The 16,515-nt window shown below is 51.2% G+C and overlaps 1 protein-coding gene across 1 annotated transcript in view; it reads right to left on the bottom strand.

Annotated features, from left to right (window-relative positions):
• The window catches only part of ITGA10 (integrin subunit alpha 10), a 50,686-nt gene extending 36,598 nt beyond the window's left edge, over positions 1-14,088 (bottom strand). Inside the window, exon 1 of the mRNA XM_034756863.1 lies at positions 13,892-14,088. Within this exon, the coding sequence (XP_034612754.1) occupies positions 13,892-13,943 (52 nt within the window). The 5' untranslated portion in view covers positions 13,944-14,088. The remainder of the gene's footprint in view (positions 1-13,891) is intronic.
• Positions 14,089-16,515: the final 2,427 nt, after the last annotated feature.

Genomic DNA, 16,515 nt, shown 5'->3' with positions numbered 1-16,515 from the left:
ACAAAAACATGTGAGGGGAAACTGAGGCGCAGAGAGCCAGATCCTCAAAGGTAACTCCATTGGGAGTTAGGTGCCTAAACAACTTTGAGGATCTGGACCAAAGTGACTTGCCCAAGGTTGGTGTCTCAAATTACATGGTTCATAACAAATCCATCAGGTCCACTTGATGCAGGACTCGGGGGGCCGGGGGGAGATTTTAGAGCCTGGGTACGCAGGAGGTCAGACTAGATGATCACAACGGTCCCTGCTGGCCTTGGAATCTGCGAGTCTCTGTATCGTGAGCTGCTAGGGGAACGGAAACATTTGTGCAGCCTGCGACCAGATGCTAAAACAACCCCCCGTTCCCACTAGCCCAGGCAGTCCAAGCCCTCAATGAGACTTTCAGACTCTTCCCAAATTGGGTTCTTTCGGGTTAACAGCCGCAAGGAGGCCAGGCAGACCGCAGCCGGCAGCACACGTGGCCTGGGTTGAGTTTGTGCAGCCGATTCCCCCCCCCCCCCCCCCCCCCGGCCACAGGAAATGTCGTTGCCCCATCATGTGGTGGATTTTGTTAGCCGGCCTGCCCCAGAACTCACTGCCGGCACTTGCATTTCGACTCCCCGCTGGAGTCAGATTCCAAGGCCAGAAGGGACAACTGCGATTATCCAGCCTGCCCCCTGTGTAACACGGGCCATGGGCTATCCAATCACCTTGGGCTGCAGGACCCGCAGGGCCGTGCTGCCCTGTAATGGTCAGCGTAGCTACACCTGGAGCTTTTAGGACAAAGGGGCAGGGGAGTGAGATACACAGGTGTTTACGCACCACCCCTGGGAAGTATTAGCCCTAGGGTGCAGATAGGAAAACTGAGGCATGGAAGGGTGGGGGAAGTGACTTATTCAAAGCTGATAGAGGAGCTGGGGCCTGAGTGCCCTAGCCACATTATGATTTGTACTTCAGTAGCACCTACTGGTTCCCAGCGAGCCCAGTGCTCCCCAGTGCACACTCAGTGAGTGACAGTCTCTGCATTGAAGGGGCACTCAACAGGCCAATGGTGGGAGTGGAAACTGAGGCACAGTGCGTGGGGGGGGGGGAGTGATGCCCCAGGACATACAGCACGCCAGTAGCGGAGCCAAGAATAGAACCCCAGGCGTCCCGAGTTGTTTAATTCGGAACCCGGCCATGGGTCTGAAGAGCTCAAGTGATTGCTTCCAACCAGGCATTCCCGTGAGGCCGTCAGGACTGAACGTCACTGTCTATTGCATTGCCCGCTCACCCGGCTTTATCACACCCACACCCTTCCCCGCTCCCAGGCCTGGACCCTACCCCCGGGCTACGCGGCCTCTCCCCCACCAGACCAGAGCTGAACTCCGGCCCTGGGACAGCATGGCAGGCTAAGAGGAGAGGAAAAGGGACCCGATCCCCTTGTGGCCCGGCAGCAGCCTCTCTGACTGCGAGCAGGAGGGGGTGGATTGGTCTGGCATGCGCCCGTTTTAAACGGGGCCCAGATTTAGATCCTGTCTGCAGCAGCAAAAGTCCCCTCGCATGCATCCCGAATGGGATTTAGAGAGCAGGGCTGGAAACCACTGACCGCGCTGTTACTCCCAGCGGAGGGGCGGCCATCCTCGCAGAGAGCACTGCCTGGTGCCCATGCCCACTCTCTGCTGGACTCCAATTCTAGGCCCTTCCAAGCCACAACAGGGTCAGCTCTACTCTGGGCTGTACTCTTCCCAGTTGGCCCGATTCTCCCCCTTGGCCTGAGCATCTGCCAGCCACCTGCTTCCCCTTGTAAGGCAATGCCCTTGGGGTGGGGGAGTAGCCAGCACCAGGATGTGAACCTGCGACCTCTTGGCCTAGCGGCACAAGAGATAAAGACCCACCTCTGCTAGCTGAAGGCTGTTGCACATCTGGGCAGAGCACTAGACAGAGACAGGGTGGGTTAGCGAAGCCGGGTCAGGCATTGCGTGAGCGTGGTTTGGAAGCAGAGAGACAGGCCGCTGGGAGCAGTGCCGGTAATTCAATAGCGTTGTCAGCGTGGCTCTCTCTGGAAACCCTTTGCCTGCGAAAGCCTGATGCTAAGTCTGCACTGCAACTAGTAGTCTGCATCTGGGCCTGGGTAGACAGCCGCGCGTTAGCTTTGCTCAAGGTAGCGCGCTAGGGGCTAGCCACCCGAGTGCAGATCCAGGAGGTCGCATGGGCTTGTACCCGGGTGGCTAGCCCACGGTGCCCCTTGTGCCGCCAGATCTTGAGCAGCTATCTGCATACGTGGGCTGGGTGGCATGGTGCCTGATACCGTGTAGAGAGAACAGCAGGGTGTCGGCCTGTGTCCAGTGGAATTCCCTTTCTACTATTCACACTAGACCTGGTCAACAAAAATAGAGACCCAGCCGTTTTCCATTGCAAAAAGCGGTTTCGGCAAAAATCAAAATATCTCCTGGGAACGTGTTCATTTTGCAATGGGAAGAAGTCAAAAGTCCATGGAAAGGACGCTATCCAGCTGAAACGTTTTGATTCCTGTTCATGTTTAAAATAACTTTCCGATTTTATCTTTCACATTAATGGAGAACAAACGTCAAAGCAAAAAGTGGCCGCGCTGCTGAAGCAAAACATTCGAAGGGTCCCAAATCGAAATCGTTTCGCGGGACGTTTCGGCTTTTCATTTCATTTGGGAACGACAACCACCACATTTCTCCGTGTCAGAATTCCTCAGGGAACAGAAATGTGGGTTCCCAACCAGCTCTTATAATCCCCAGTCCCGTCTCTTCTCTGGTCCAAGAAGCAAACGCTGTTCCCAAGTTGGCGCTAGGAAGTGCTGTGCGGCCTGACTCCTTGCAAGATGGATGTTCTGGTTCTTTTAGTGTCCCCAGCAGCCCGGGGCACGTTTTAGAAACAGGGGAGGAGCCCGAGTGAGCTGGATTTCTCCCAAAGCGATAATTTAGTCCCATCTCCTTAAAAACACCTCATAGTCCCGTGCCTCTTCCATGTGCCTGCTCATCTCAGTGATACCTCAGTGATACATCCCAATCCCAAAGCACTTCACGGATCACAATTAACCCTCACGCTCGCGTAGGGAAGAATCAGTCCTGCCTTCCTGCAGCTGCACGGTGAAGGGAAGAAATGCGCCCAGCGGTACAGCATCCCAACTCACGGCCTCTTTCTCTGATCCCACGGCCCACATTCCCCCCCGCCTCCCAGACCTGGGGCCTAGAACCCTGGAGCCCTTGAGTCCACTGCACGACTAGACGATTTCAGCCAAGCACCTTAAAACCAAATCCAGGAGGAGGAGGAAACGAAACTGACCATGATCCATCAGGTGAAAGTGACTGAATTTATTGCACCGGCCAAAGGACTAAAACAGGAGCAGTGACAGCAGCGGAGGTCCGTGCGAAACTCAGGGAGGGCGTATTCTTTGGAAATATACAGGGTCTGATTTCCATGTACACCAGGCATTGGCAATCTAGGGGCCCTCCCGAGATGTGGGAGAGTTAACTGTAATTGACACTTGATTTTTAAGGCTGCTTTAAACTCTCCTTCATGGAACTATCAAATGAAGCCCATCGTAGGGTGACCAGATGTCCCGATTTTATAGGGACAGTCCCGATTTTTGGGTCTTTTTCTTATATAGGCTCCTATTACCCCCCACGCCCATCCTGATTTTTCACACTTGCTGTCTGGTCACTCTAAGCCCATGATACGGCCAACCTTAAGAGCGTCTGATGCATTTCATGCCTGGGTGTCAGTGAGGCTCGAGACTGGAGGAGTTGTCCTGAAATTATACTTTCCAAGCTGAGATCATAACAACCTCCCAGCGACAGGCTCCAGCTTGGCAGGGCAGAGCGGGGCAGTGTATTTCCTGTCTCTCTGAGGATGTGTAAGGAGAGGGCGGAGGCTGCGCCCCTTGCACACTGACTCCTCTGTCTTGGGAGCCGACCGTGCCCCAGATTCGCAGCAAACCTCAGGAAGAAAACAGCCTAGCAATTACGCAGGGTGTAGTTTGAAAATAGAGCGCCTTCGCCCCAGGATGGAGCACACGCACACACTGCAAATTCCTTGCATGGCTGGCTAGCTAATTACCAGCAGCGCCGAGAAGCCAGCTTCGGAAATTAGCCCGCACGGGTATTTTAGGAATCTCAAATTAAAGAGAGAAAAAATTCTCGTTGTCTTGAAATATTTGAGAATTGCACCGGCCCAGAGCCAAGAGCCTTGTTTATCCCAGCCTGGACCTGCCAGTTAACCTCATATGTTACTGCTGTCTTTAAAATTGTCATGCAGTTACAGCCAGTGATCGTCTGGTCTCATCTCCTGCGTAGGACAGGCCAGAGAAGCTCCCCCGGGGACCCTTGCACTGAGCGGTGGTTCTCAACCTTTTTGGGGCTCGGGACCCATTTGTAAATGTTTATGGCCCATCGCAACCCAGTAAATAGCCTGAGGGTGGAGTAGAGTTAGCACCTGGCTGGTATCTGATCGGCCTGGCTGGTTTTTTTACGGATTTGCCAGTTGCCAGACATATAACGTAATCTGCCAGTTTTTTTTTATGTGGGTCTGAAGATTTGCATGATCATCATAATACACGGGGACAGCTAATGTTAAAAGTTTCTATGTCCAGCTAAAGATGCTGCAGTGTTCCCACTTCCCCAGTTTAAGTAAAAAAAAAAATGTTATCAGTCTGATCTATATGTAGGGTGACCAGACAGCCAGTGTGAAAAAGCAGGATGGAGGGGTGGGGGGTAATAGGACTCTATATAAGACAAAGCCCCAAATATCAGGACTGTCCCTATAAAATCGGGACATCTGGTCAGCCTATCTATGTTACCTGCGTGTGTAGCTACAGGCAGCCGTGAAAGTCTTTAGCAGAGGGGGAAAATTCCAGCAGCTCCCCGAGGCAGGAAAAGGCTCCGGCAGTGGGCACTACACGTGGGAGGCGCTGGTTGGGTGTGTAGAGAGCCGTGTATATAGACCCTAAGGTTCTAGCATGGCTTTGCTTGGGAACCTATCCTTGTAACAAACCCCGATGCCAATTCTGTCCACATATCTATTCAAGTGACATCATCATAGGACCTAATCACATCAGCCATACCATCAGGGGCTCGTTCACCTGCACATCTACCAATGTTATATATGCCATCATGTGCCAGCAATGCCCCTCTGCCATGTACATTGGCCAAACCGGACAGTCTCTATGCAAAAGAATTAATGGACACAAATCTGACATCAGGAATCAAAATACTCAAAAACCAGTGGGAGAACACTTTAACCTGTCTGGTCATTCAATGTCAGACCTGCGGGTGGCTATATTACAACAGAAAAACTTCAAAAACAGACTCCAACGAGAGACTGCTGAGCTGGAATTGATATGCAAACTAGACACAATCAACAAAGGATTGAATAAGGACTGGGAATGGCTGAGCCATTACAAACATTGAATCTATCTCCCCTTGTAAGTATTCTCACACTTCTTATCAACCTGTCTGTACTGGGCTAGCTTCATTATCACTTCAAATGTTTTTTTTCTCTTACTTAATTGGCCTCTCAGAGTTGGTAAGACAACTCCCACCTGTTCATGCTCTCTGTATGTGTGTATATATATCTCCTCAATATATGTTCCATTCTATATGCATCCGAAGAAGTGGGCTGTAGTCCACGAAAGCTTATGCTCTAATAAATTTGTTAGTCTCTAAGGTGCCACAAGTCCTCCTGTTCTTCTTGGGATAACAGTCTACATAGTTATCTATACCCACGCTAGAGGAGCATGCAGTGTATGTACCCTACATGCCACCATCAGTGTAGACATCAGAAAGCCGTCCAGTCCCTGTTTAATTAGGCAGAAGAGTTTTCCATTGAAAAATGCAGTTTCATTGAAACCTAAATGTTTCACGTTGACACGCGGATTTCAACTCAATTTGTTAATGGGAAAGGTTGGATTGGATTCATTTTATTTAGTAAAATGATATTTAAAATATTAATTTTAGATGTATTCGGCATACATAGCATACAAAATATTAATATATTATAAATGTCTAAACAGAGTGTTTCAATATTATCCAAATTAGATGTTTTGAGGGTCCCAAATTGAAATTTTCTGGATTTTTCAGTCATTTTCGGTATGAATTTGAACCATTTTTTCCCCAAAATGTCAGTGGGATGTAACTGGTCAAGGTGTAGAGGAACAGGGAACGTGGCCACAAGGATTGTCAGCCTAAGTTTCTTAGAAGTAGCATCCTGCAGTAGGGCTGTCTGAGTCTCTGGTACTTCACAAGGGCCATGTGAACAGCCCTGATCTGTCTCCACATGGTGTTCACTCTGAAACCTAGTGATGCCCATTTTAAAGTGTGGCCGAAATTGGCCGCACTGGGAGTTAGACCTGGGTTTTAGTCCCAGTTCTGTCACCGACTCCTAGGGATACTTTGGCCAAATTCCTGCCTTCCTGTGCCTCAGTTTACCCACCTACAAGATGAAGATACCTATTCTTGCAAAGCATTTTGAGACTTATGAATGGAAAATGCTACTGCAATGGTGCCAAGTAGCGTCTCTTCTGGTTACAACAATGAGGAGTCCTTGTGGCACCTTAGAGACTAACAAATTTATTTGGGCCTAAGCTTTCGTGGGCTAAAACCCACTTCATCAGATGCATCTGATGAAGTGGGTCCAAATACATGTGTTAGTCTCTACGGTGCCACAAGGAGTCCTCGTTGTTTTTGCTGATACAGACGAACACGGGTACCCCTCTGAACACCTGTCTTCTGGTTAAGTCTCCTTGTTAACTATTTCCCTGCCAATTATTTAAGCAAAAGCATGGCAGCTATTCAGGCACTGTGGGTGGAGCTTGGCATTGTGGGCGGAGTTTAGCAAGAATACCACTTCTTCCTTCCCTCCTCTACTGAGGCTCCCCTCCTCCATACACACACTCACTCCAAGGAAGGGGAGTTTATATGTAAATTAAATGGACTAGCCTGGAACCAATTAGACATGTAAAGAAAAGAGGAACTCCTTACTGATCCCCTGGATGGAAGAGACCCTCCAACTATGTGTTAAGAACAGTATTCTCAGCCCAAAGCATTTCAAAAATCCCCCCAAATCATAAGATTGGAATAAAAACCTTACGGTTTTTAAACTACTAAATTAAGTTTGAGCGTCTTGACTTGGAACGTTGCCCAAACCTGCTGTTTTATCACGCGTTCCAAGACATTGGTCTGTTTTCCCCCCAAAACTCCAGCTGTTGGAGTCATGCGAGAATCTTATGAAAAAAGTACATTGCTAGTAAGTTATAAAGAAAAGCTCAGACATGTGACCTCGGTCTCAGAAACTAGAAGACACAATTAGATTTAAAAAAAAAAAAAATCGCAGAATTTTTTGAAGTCCGTCATGATTTTTGGGGGGGCCTGACTCAGGATTTTTGAATGCTTGGGGTTTGCGATGTGCCCTGAGATTTGTGAGCCTTTATGACCGAACTCAGGTCAGACTTTTCTTTGCAAGCATGAGGGCCAGAAACCTTAAAAAAAAAAAAAAAGCTGTGATTTTCACTTAATCACATGACTCCAGAAGCTGTGGGTTTCAGAAACAGAAACACCAAATACAGCAAGCCTGCCCTTCTTGTGCCTCAGTTTCCCCCTCTACAAGCACAAGCTCAAGGTACGTCGTAGATTGGATTCCACCTGGAGGGAAGAAAAGGTGTAGAGGACAAAGAACGACCTATTGTAGGAAAAGGATGCTACAATCATGGAGACATCTCACAGCAGAGTTACATCGCTCTGGACAGCCAGCGGTGGGAAAATAGGAGAGTCTAAATCTAAGTCTCTATAAAAGAGAGATACTTACATCTACAACAAAATTATGAGCTGGCTCTGCTGTGAGCAAGTGGCAGGATCAGGGGCTGTAAATCCCAGGCCCAAGAAAATCTCCCTGATTTGCCAAAATATTTCCCTCTTTGAGAAAAAATATCCTCTGGGAATTTCTCAACCACCACAGCGAATGCCTGCCAATCCCCTGGAGCGGGCTGGAGAGGGCATGATGGGACGAGTCAAAGCAGTTCCAGATGTGCCGTGATCTACGCCATCACTTGCTGGGGGGCAGGAGGGGAGAAGGCCAACCTGCTGCTTGGAGATGAGTCGAGCTGGTCGGACGTTCCCCCCTCCCCCCAATCCAGATGTAATTTTCAGGCAAAGCTGTTTTTCATCAACATTTTTAAAAAAGCCACCGAAACGTTTGACTGAGTTTTGATTTTCCAACGCCACCTCCCAAATGTTTCAGCTTCTGCTTTTGCATTTTCCTCCAAAAAAACCACTACAAAACATCAAGTTGTTCCTGGGGAAATTCTGATGAAAGAAAGAAAAGAAAAGAAAAGTTTCATCCACGTTTCCATACAAAACCATGGCATTTTCCAGCGGGTGTTCGCAGAGCTCTGTCTGCCCAGCTCAGAGCAACGAAGATGTCCCAGTGCTTAGAGGCTACAGCTGACTGCAGAGTGGCGGCTTGTGTCGACATACCTGAGCTAGCATTGATCTAGCTAGCTCCGGGTACCGCTAGCAGGGAAGCCGTGTTTTTAGCACAGGCCAGCCATGCGAGCGTTCACTCTGGGATCCGGGCAGTCTACCCGGCCCATGCGGCCACGACTTCATTGCTATGGGGACCTTAGCTAGCCTGATTAAAGCCAGCGGAGGTCCATGCACCCCATGGCTGCAGTGCAGAAATACCCTGCCAAGGGGATAAGAGACAAGGTCAGTCTGGCCGCCTGGAAAGCGTTTTGCTCTGATTAGAAGCTGCCACACTCTGATCTGATCCTGGAAGGGTGAGAGGCTATTTGGATCAATGAGTTTGGGTTGGTCCATTCGGAGCCAGCCATGAAGTTCACCCGAGTGTCGGGAACGGCATTTGGGCCCAGTCTCCAGCTTTTGAATTTGGGAGAGGAGGGTTCGAACTTGCCAAGCTCCTCTGGAATTGCTAAGTTTGGGATAAAAACAACAAGGAGTCTGGTGGCACCTTAAAGACTAACAGATTTATTTGGGCATAAGCTTTCGTGAGTAAAAACCTCACTTCTTCGGATGCATGTTTGGGATCTACCTGAAGCTCCCCCCACAGTCCAACCAGGCTCTGGGGCCTGGGGTGGCCTAAAAGGGCCGGGACTTTCCAGAAAAGGGCCAGCATCACCTGATCTCAAGAGCTTCTACCGCTTGGTGGGGAGCGCCAAGGAGCCCAGAGGAAGGGCAAGTTGCTCCCCTATTCCTCACCTCTGCTCTCCCCTGCTAAAACCCTGTGCAGATTCCTGCAGAGTCTCTTGGGAAGAGCTATCAGAGCACGGGAGCTGGCAGACTGGATCAGACCCAAGGTCCATCTGCTCCAGTGTCCTGTCACTGACAGTCACCAGAGGAAGGTGGAAGAATCCCACAACAGGCAGAGGTGGGCTAATCTGATCTCGGCAGGAGATGGGCTGAAGCCCAGAAGCATGAGATTTAAAATCCCTTCCACACATGAGTTCGCATCAGTCACAGCAACTATTCTTGTTATCCCTATAAGTGCCCAATCCCTTTTTGAACCTTGTGAAGTCCTTATCCTTGACAATGACACAGTCTAATCACACCTTTTCTGGGTTTGAATTTGCTACCTTTCATTTCCAGTGAATGTCCATTCGTTCTACAAGTCAGGAAGAACAGAGTCTAGCAAAGCTAACTCAGGAACTTTGATTTGTTAATTGATAGACTTATGCCCCCATTTATCCAGCTCCTTTCTAAGGTAACGACCCCAATCTTTCCAATTTCTTAATAGGAGAGGTTTTGCGGCTCTGAAGAAAAGTTCTGTGTAGCTTGTCTCTTTCGCCCACAGAAGTTGGTCCAATAAAAAATATTACCTCGTCCACCTTGTCTCCTTAATAAACTTGGTCATCTGCAAGATTTTCTTTCTCTTGTCTCACCCACCCTTTTCCAGATCAGCCAATATATTTAATGCTGGACCTCGAATGGAGCCACAGATGCTGCCTTGTTAACTTTTTGCCACGATTACAATTCGCCGTTTATTTCTAATCTGTTCCTTGTCTTCCAGCCAGTTTTTGATCCATGACAAAACTTCCCCTCTGATCCCATGACGACTTAGCTTCTGGAGTAACTTCTTGTCAAAGGTCTTTGGAGTTATGCCACCCTGTTCTCCTTTATCCACTCGACCGAGACATTAAAAAAAGTCTAGTAGATTAGAGACACGCGGTTTTCCTTTGTGTGCTGACCTGATCGTCTTGTGCTCTTCCAGGCTTTATTCTCTGTAACTGTTCCAACCAGTTTCCTAGGTACAGATGTGTAGCTTATTGGTCTGTAATTCCCTGAATCTCCCCTAGAGCCTCCTTCCGATACAGGTAAGACCTCCAGTATAGCAGCTGTTTTTAAAAAATGGCGTATTTCTCACCAGCAGCTCAGACACTGAACATTTGAGTTCCTTCCGTACTCTGGGACAGAGACCATCCAGGCCCGGGACTCACTGCTTCCTGAAGTTACCAGTTCGTTCCAGCACCTCCGTCTCAGATGGAACTGGTGCAAAGGGTCCTGGAGGCACATTTGAAGAGCAGCTATTGGTGGCAGAACGGGAGGGTGGCAGGGCTGGGAGCTTCTGGGATAGCTGCTTGGGTAAGAGTGTATCCAGTGGTTAGAGCAAGGAGCCCGGACTCCTGGGTTCCAATCCCAGATCGGGCACTGCAATTTGGTGGCATGTTGGACAAGTTGCTACCCCTCTCCCTGCTCCACTTGCCCTGTCCGATTCCCCAAGCAGGAGCCTGGCCGCAGATGTGGGGACAAACAGCTCACGACAGATCATCCTCCCATGCCAGTGGGCTACGTGCCAGCCCTGCGCTCACCGACCCGCAGCCCGTCAGGGCTTCACTGACTCGGGCCCCACTGTGGCGGAGCCCAGAAAGGCTGGGCTTTGGGCCAAGGAGCAGTTGCATGTACGGGGGATGCTTGATGAATGTTTGGTTTGGAACACGATCCCCCCCACCTCCTCCACTTTCCAGCCTGGGGGGCGGGATTCAGCAGCCAGACGCCCCCCCACCCGGGGGGCACAGAGAGGCCGGCTGCAGAAGCAAGCAATGTGCCCGTTTCACCAGGTAATGAAAATCACAGGAGGAGTCCAGGACTGCAGGGGGAACTGCCCGTAGGAAGCGTCTTCTGTCCTCAGCCAAAGGATAAGGAACCTCATCACTTCGCCTGGGCAGCATCTGTCAGATGGATGTTGGGACAAGCGCCCCAAATCATACGTCCTAGCATGCCCAGCCCCACCATGGCGCTTCCCCACCCCAGCTCCTGGGCCCTGATGCGGAGCAGTCTGCTCTGGCAGCTGGGAAAAGACGTCAGGAGTCCCGCTTCCCATCAGCTCCAACCACTAGACCCCACTCCCTTCCTAAGCCCACTGCAGAACCCAGCCTGCTCATCTCCCGCGCCTGCCCCCTGCTGTAACCCACTCCCCACCCCGAGCCGGGACAGAACTCGGGAGTCCCACATCCCAGCCCCGTGCTTCAGCCCTCCGACTCGCTGATGCTCAGATGCGCCTCGGGGGGAGACGCAGCCTCTGGGGGAACGTGGCTCTGCCCGATTCCAGCTGAACCCAGGAATCCAAGAGCATCTGATGAAGCTCTGAGCCGGTTCTTTAATCCCCGACACTTCGCTCACGCTGGAAATACACCAACTCCCTCCGCCAAACGCCAGCTCTCCCCCACGCTCTAGCCACATGCTCCCCGTCCCGCCCCGGTGACAGCAGACTCCAGCCAGCGCTGGGCGTGCAGCCCCCCCAGCAGGGCCTGCCCATTGCAAAGCCAGCTGTGCCTCCGTTTCCGTGACACACTTTTCCCCTGGTCTGACTCTGCCCGGCCCAGGGAATGCAGCAGTGGCACCCTCTCCCCTCCCCCAGACCATGTGCAGCCTCCAGAAAGCAGAACCATCTGGGCCTTGTGGTTACGGCACAGGGCTGGGGCTCTGGAGAGATGGTTCTGCCCCCGAGTCCCTGTGTGATGTGGGGCAGCTCGCTCCATGTCTGGGCCTCAGTTTCCCTCTTCTATAGTTGTGGGGGAATGCCTCCTCCCCCTGACCTTTCCTGACTGTACGTTTCCAGGGGTCAGAGACTGTCTACGGATTTGCACCCAGTATGACAGAATCCGCATCCCAGCTGAGTGTCTGGTTGCAACGATAAGACAAAGACCCCAGCGTCCGCGCTCACCCGCCCCCAGAACCCGGGGTGCAGGCTCTCCCCTGTGCACAGATTGGCAACAACCCCGTCCTTGCTCGGGAGCGGGGGGTAAGATTTACAAGAAGAACCACCCCAAATCGTTTTGTGCCCCGCGCCCTGGGTTCAGCTCTGGGTGGTGCTCGCCGGACTCTATGGCAGAACGATTTCGCTGCGGCCAGAGGCGTGGAGTTAGGATGCTTCTACAAAACCCAGGTGCAACGCTGCAGGTTCCTGAGCGCCATCCCTACACCCACGTACAGACCCCGAGCCCTGGTCCTTCTCAGGCCCTGAGCACACGAGCGCTTTGGGGGAAGTGAAGGCACCAGTGCAGTTCTTTTTATACTGCAGTAGCCCCCCCATGGGACCAATTGGTTTTTGGACCCAGTTGTGCTAGGCGCTGTACAAACACAGAGCAAGATATGGAGATATACCTATCTCATAGAACTGGAAGGGACCCCGAAAGGTCATCGAGTCCAGCCCTCTGCCTTCACTAGCAGGACTAAGTACTGATTTTTGCCCCAGATCCCTAGGTGGCCCCCTCAAGGATTGAACTCACAACCCTGGGTTTAGCAGGCCAATGGTCCCTTCCCCAGAGGACTTTCTAGTCGATAGGACAGTGGTGTGTAAGCCACCAGATGGTGTGTGGACCTGGTCTGAGCAGAGTCAGGCAGGATACTTAACCCCTGGAACCATCTATCCTACCGCTGCCACCAGTGCTACCTGCTGTGAAGTTACACCAGAAAGCGCAATGGCGAGAAGTTTTCCAGGAGAGAGGCTGGTGTCGACACCCCCTAACAAGACCATTATCTACAGCAAAGCTTCATTCTAGAGCAAGTACTCCTTGTTTTCCATCTCACCTGGACCCCCCATTTCCCATACTCGGGCCCCCCATACCATGGATCTAACCAGTTGTCCAAATACACTTAGCAATATTGGAAGGGCCGGAGACGTCTCAATCCCTGACACCCGTTTGCGACCCCCCCAGCTGAGAATGCAGAGGGAGCACATCAGTATGCAGAGGGGCCATCCAGGGCTCTCTTTCTACTTCGTGTCAGCCAGGGGTTCATTAGAAGCGCCAATTTCCCATTTCCCCCAGGTTGTCTCTCCCACTCAACGGCCTCTGCATTTGAAGTATTGCATGCACACCAGTGGAGCCCGGAGCCCGTGCGATTCTCCCATGGCACTCGGAGAGCCACGTTATCCCTTACCCACAAAAACCCGGCACTTTCCTCCAGCCCGGCAACAACGCACCAGAAAAATTAGAGCAACGTTTGCATTCCAACCCACTGTTAACTCCTCAAAGCCCACGGTCTGGGCAGCTGTGACGTCCCCGGCTAGCCAGGGCACAAGACGAGGGCGCGATGGGTTAATTTCGCCTGCAGCTAGGGTGACTAGACAGCAAGTGTGAAAAATCGAGACAGAGGGTGGGGGGTAATATAAAAAAAGCCCCAAATATCAGGACTGTCCCTATAAAATCAGGACATCTGGTCACCCTACCTGCAGCACTTTTTAATAAAGTGGGCGCTGATTAGAAGGGGAAACTGCCAAAGACCAACGGGCGTTAGGTGGCCAATTAGGCTAGCCGCTGGATGCCCACCAGTGACTTGGAAAATAGCTCCTGGTGAAATAAGACTCAATTCAGTCCTGGATTTCACAGTCCTGCTGGGTTTTGTTTTTCCTTCCCTTTTCATATAAAGAAATTAAGAACCAGCTTCTTTACCTCTAAGCAGCAGCAGAATGCAGAGGACACAAAAACGGCGGGACGGCTCCATCGCCCGTTAGAGTCCGGCCGGAGCGTTTGTTCCAGGAGTGCGGACAGCCAGACTGGGCATAGTGCGAGCGTATGTGAGTGCCGCTCGCTCCCGCTGCCTCAAAGGTTACTCTGTCTTCTGCTGCTTTATTACACGCCACTCATATTTTTTCCTCCTTCGTCTCCCAGACATTTCAATTGGCTGCTAAAAATAAATGGCAGGGTAGGGATTTTTTTTTAAAGCCAAAACAGCAGAAACAATGAAGGAGCAGAGAGGGGTGGGAATAGCAAACTAGAAACCACCCAGGCAACAGATGCAGGGAGCTAGTTGGGGAAAGGGCGATTCTGTAGCACGGCTTTTTGAGACACTCTTTTCACTCAGCCTGTTCTGAGTGTTTGCACAAAGTACCGGTGGAAAGCGTGCAAAGATACTCCCCCTTGACCCTGCCCTGGATTTTTGCCCAGCCCCCACCCCCCACACACACACACTTGTGCAAAAATACAGGGTTGGATGAGTCAAATAATCCTGTACAGTTGCCCTTTTTTGTACACTCTTCCAAACATATGGGACCTCTTACTAGTCCATTCCTGTAGGTTTGCCCTCAGGACCAGGACGGAGTGTGCAGAAATGTGCAAACACCTAGCAGTGGTGTTTCCATCCCCTGTTGTTCACGCCCAGCTTCTAGCAATCAGAGACAAGGGACACCCAGGGCATGTGGCTGTCCCTGACCATCCTGGCTAATAGCCATTGATGGACCTATCCTCCGTGAAGTAATCTAATTATTTTTGGAACCCCGTTATAGTTTTGCCCTTCACAACATCCCTTGGCGATGAGTTCCACAAGTTGACTGTCCATTGTATGAAGATGTACTTCCTTTTGTTTTAAACCTGCTGCCTATGAATTTCATTGGGTGACCCGTTGTTTTTTTATTATTATGTAAAGGAGTAGATAACGCTTCCTTATTCACTTCCGCATCATCCTTATTCACTTCCGCGTTTGTTTTTTTAACCTAATCCATTCTTGCATCTTTGCGTACTCTAAAGAAAAAACTGAACAAATATTGCTGCTCTTTGGGGACACTTGTTAACCCTTTCTTCCACACTTCTTTCAAAGGTTTGTGCCTTGAACCATTTCAAAGTAACACTGAAGTCCCCCCTGCTCCACCCATTAGCATCCAGGTGTCTGTATTGTGTGTGTGGGGGTGCATTCTAGAGAAATGCCCCATAGTTCCACACCTCCATCCCTTTGCAACTTTGCCCCCGGCCAAGGCAGGGCTGGAAGTGACAGGGACCATGAATTCAGCCCCTGTTCAGCCCCCCCCAGGTTTTCCACTTAACCTCACTTGCACACAGTGTCAGCGATTCAACAGAGAATGTACCAAGAGGAATCGTACTGAGGCAGGGAGCAGCCAGCCAGCCAGAGCACGTAACATTTCATAATTGCTAGCTAGGCACTGCCGGCTCTGAGGAGTGAGCCAGTGCGGGTCTAACCATCGGCCAGCAGGGGGTGCTGCAGTGTCACCTTTGACATGAGCGCCACATTTCCAGGACCTGAGCCTTTGATGTCACGTTCCGTTGATTTCCATCTAGGATTCTGGATCAGGCCGCACTACCCATGGCTAGCTGGGGATGCTTGGGATCACAAGCCCGATCAGACACAAAAGCACAGGGTGAGTGTAATAGTTTTCCAACACCTCCAACTAGAACTTAAAGTCCTCTGGCCGGAGCAGGGCCAGCCCCAAGGAGAACCCCTCTACGGGTAGTAAATGGGAGTCCAGTCCCCAGAACGGCCCATTCAGCGCTTGGCCTCCTAGCTGAGGCTGCCGACAAAAGGGGACGGCTGGTGCAGCCCCGATCCCTTCTGCAGTGTGACCAGCTGGTGAGACTCATTCCACATGGGCCATCGGCTAGTAGTGGCTGCCTGGCAAGACCAGCCTGAGCAGGGTTCATGCAGGAGAGATGGGCATTCTGGGTCAGAACAGAGGCCCTGCACCTCAGCTACACATGGCATGGGTAACCCCTCTGCTCCCCAGGGGTAGCCACAACTGCAAGAGTGGTGACCGCTGCTTTGGTCACAACCCAGGATTGAACCACTGACTTCCAGAGCTAAGAGCAGCTGCTGCTTGAGCTCCAGGACGGAGCCCCCAAGCTGGGAGCACTAACAGACCCCTCAGTGGATCAGGGATGGGGTGGGGAAAAGGGACACACAACGCCCTGGACAGAGGTTTACAGAGGCTGTGTCCCAGCCAGGGTTGAGACCCCTCAAAGCAAGAGGCCTCGTATTTAACCCAGTCCCCCTCTTCACCGTTAAGAGAATTGCAGTTGGGGCTTTGAATGTACCTCCTGGTGTCTCGATATTTAAGTTCCCATAATGGCCAGAGACGCGAGATCGCTCCCGGCTCCAATTCTGCAAAGCCTCGGCCTGGTTCTGATCCCCGTCTTGGCCACTCACCAGGGCCTGGTACAGTGGCCGCGTCTCCCCGTTGGAAATCCTTGCTGTTGGGTTGCCCTGGAGATGGTGGTAAGAAATTAGAAGGTCTGGATGGAAAACAGCTACAGAAAAAGCACATGACAGCTCATAGACTCATAGACTT

The sequence above is a fragment of the Trachemys scripta genome, chromosome 24 (genome assembly GCF_013100865.1).
Source record: "Trachemys scripta elegans isolate TJP31775 chromosome 24, CAS_Tse_1.0, whole genome shotgun sequence".
NCBI lineage: Eukaryota > Metazoa > Chordata > Testudines > Emydidae > Trachemys > Trachemys scripta.
The sequence above is the reverse complement of the archived record's forward strand: the minus strand, read 5'-3'. Positions and strand labels throughout refer to the sequence as shown.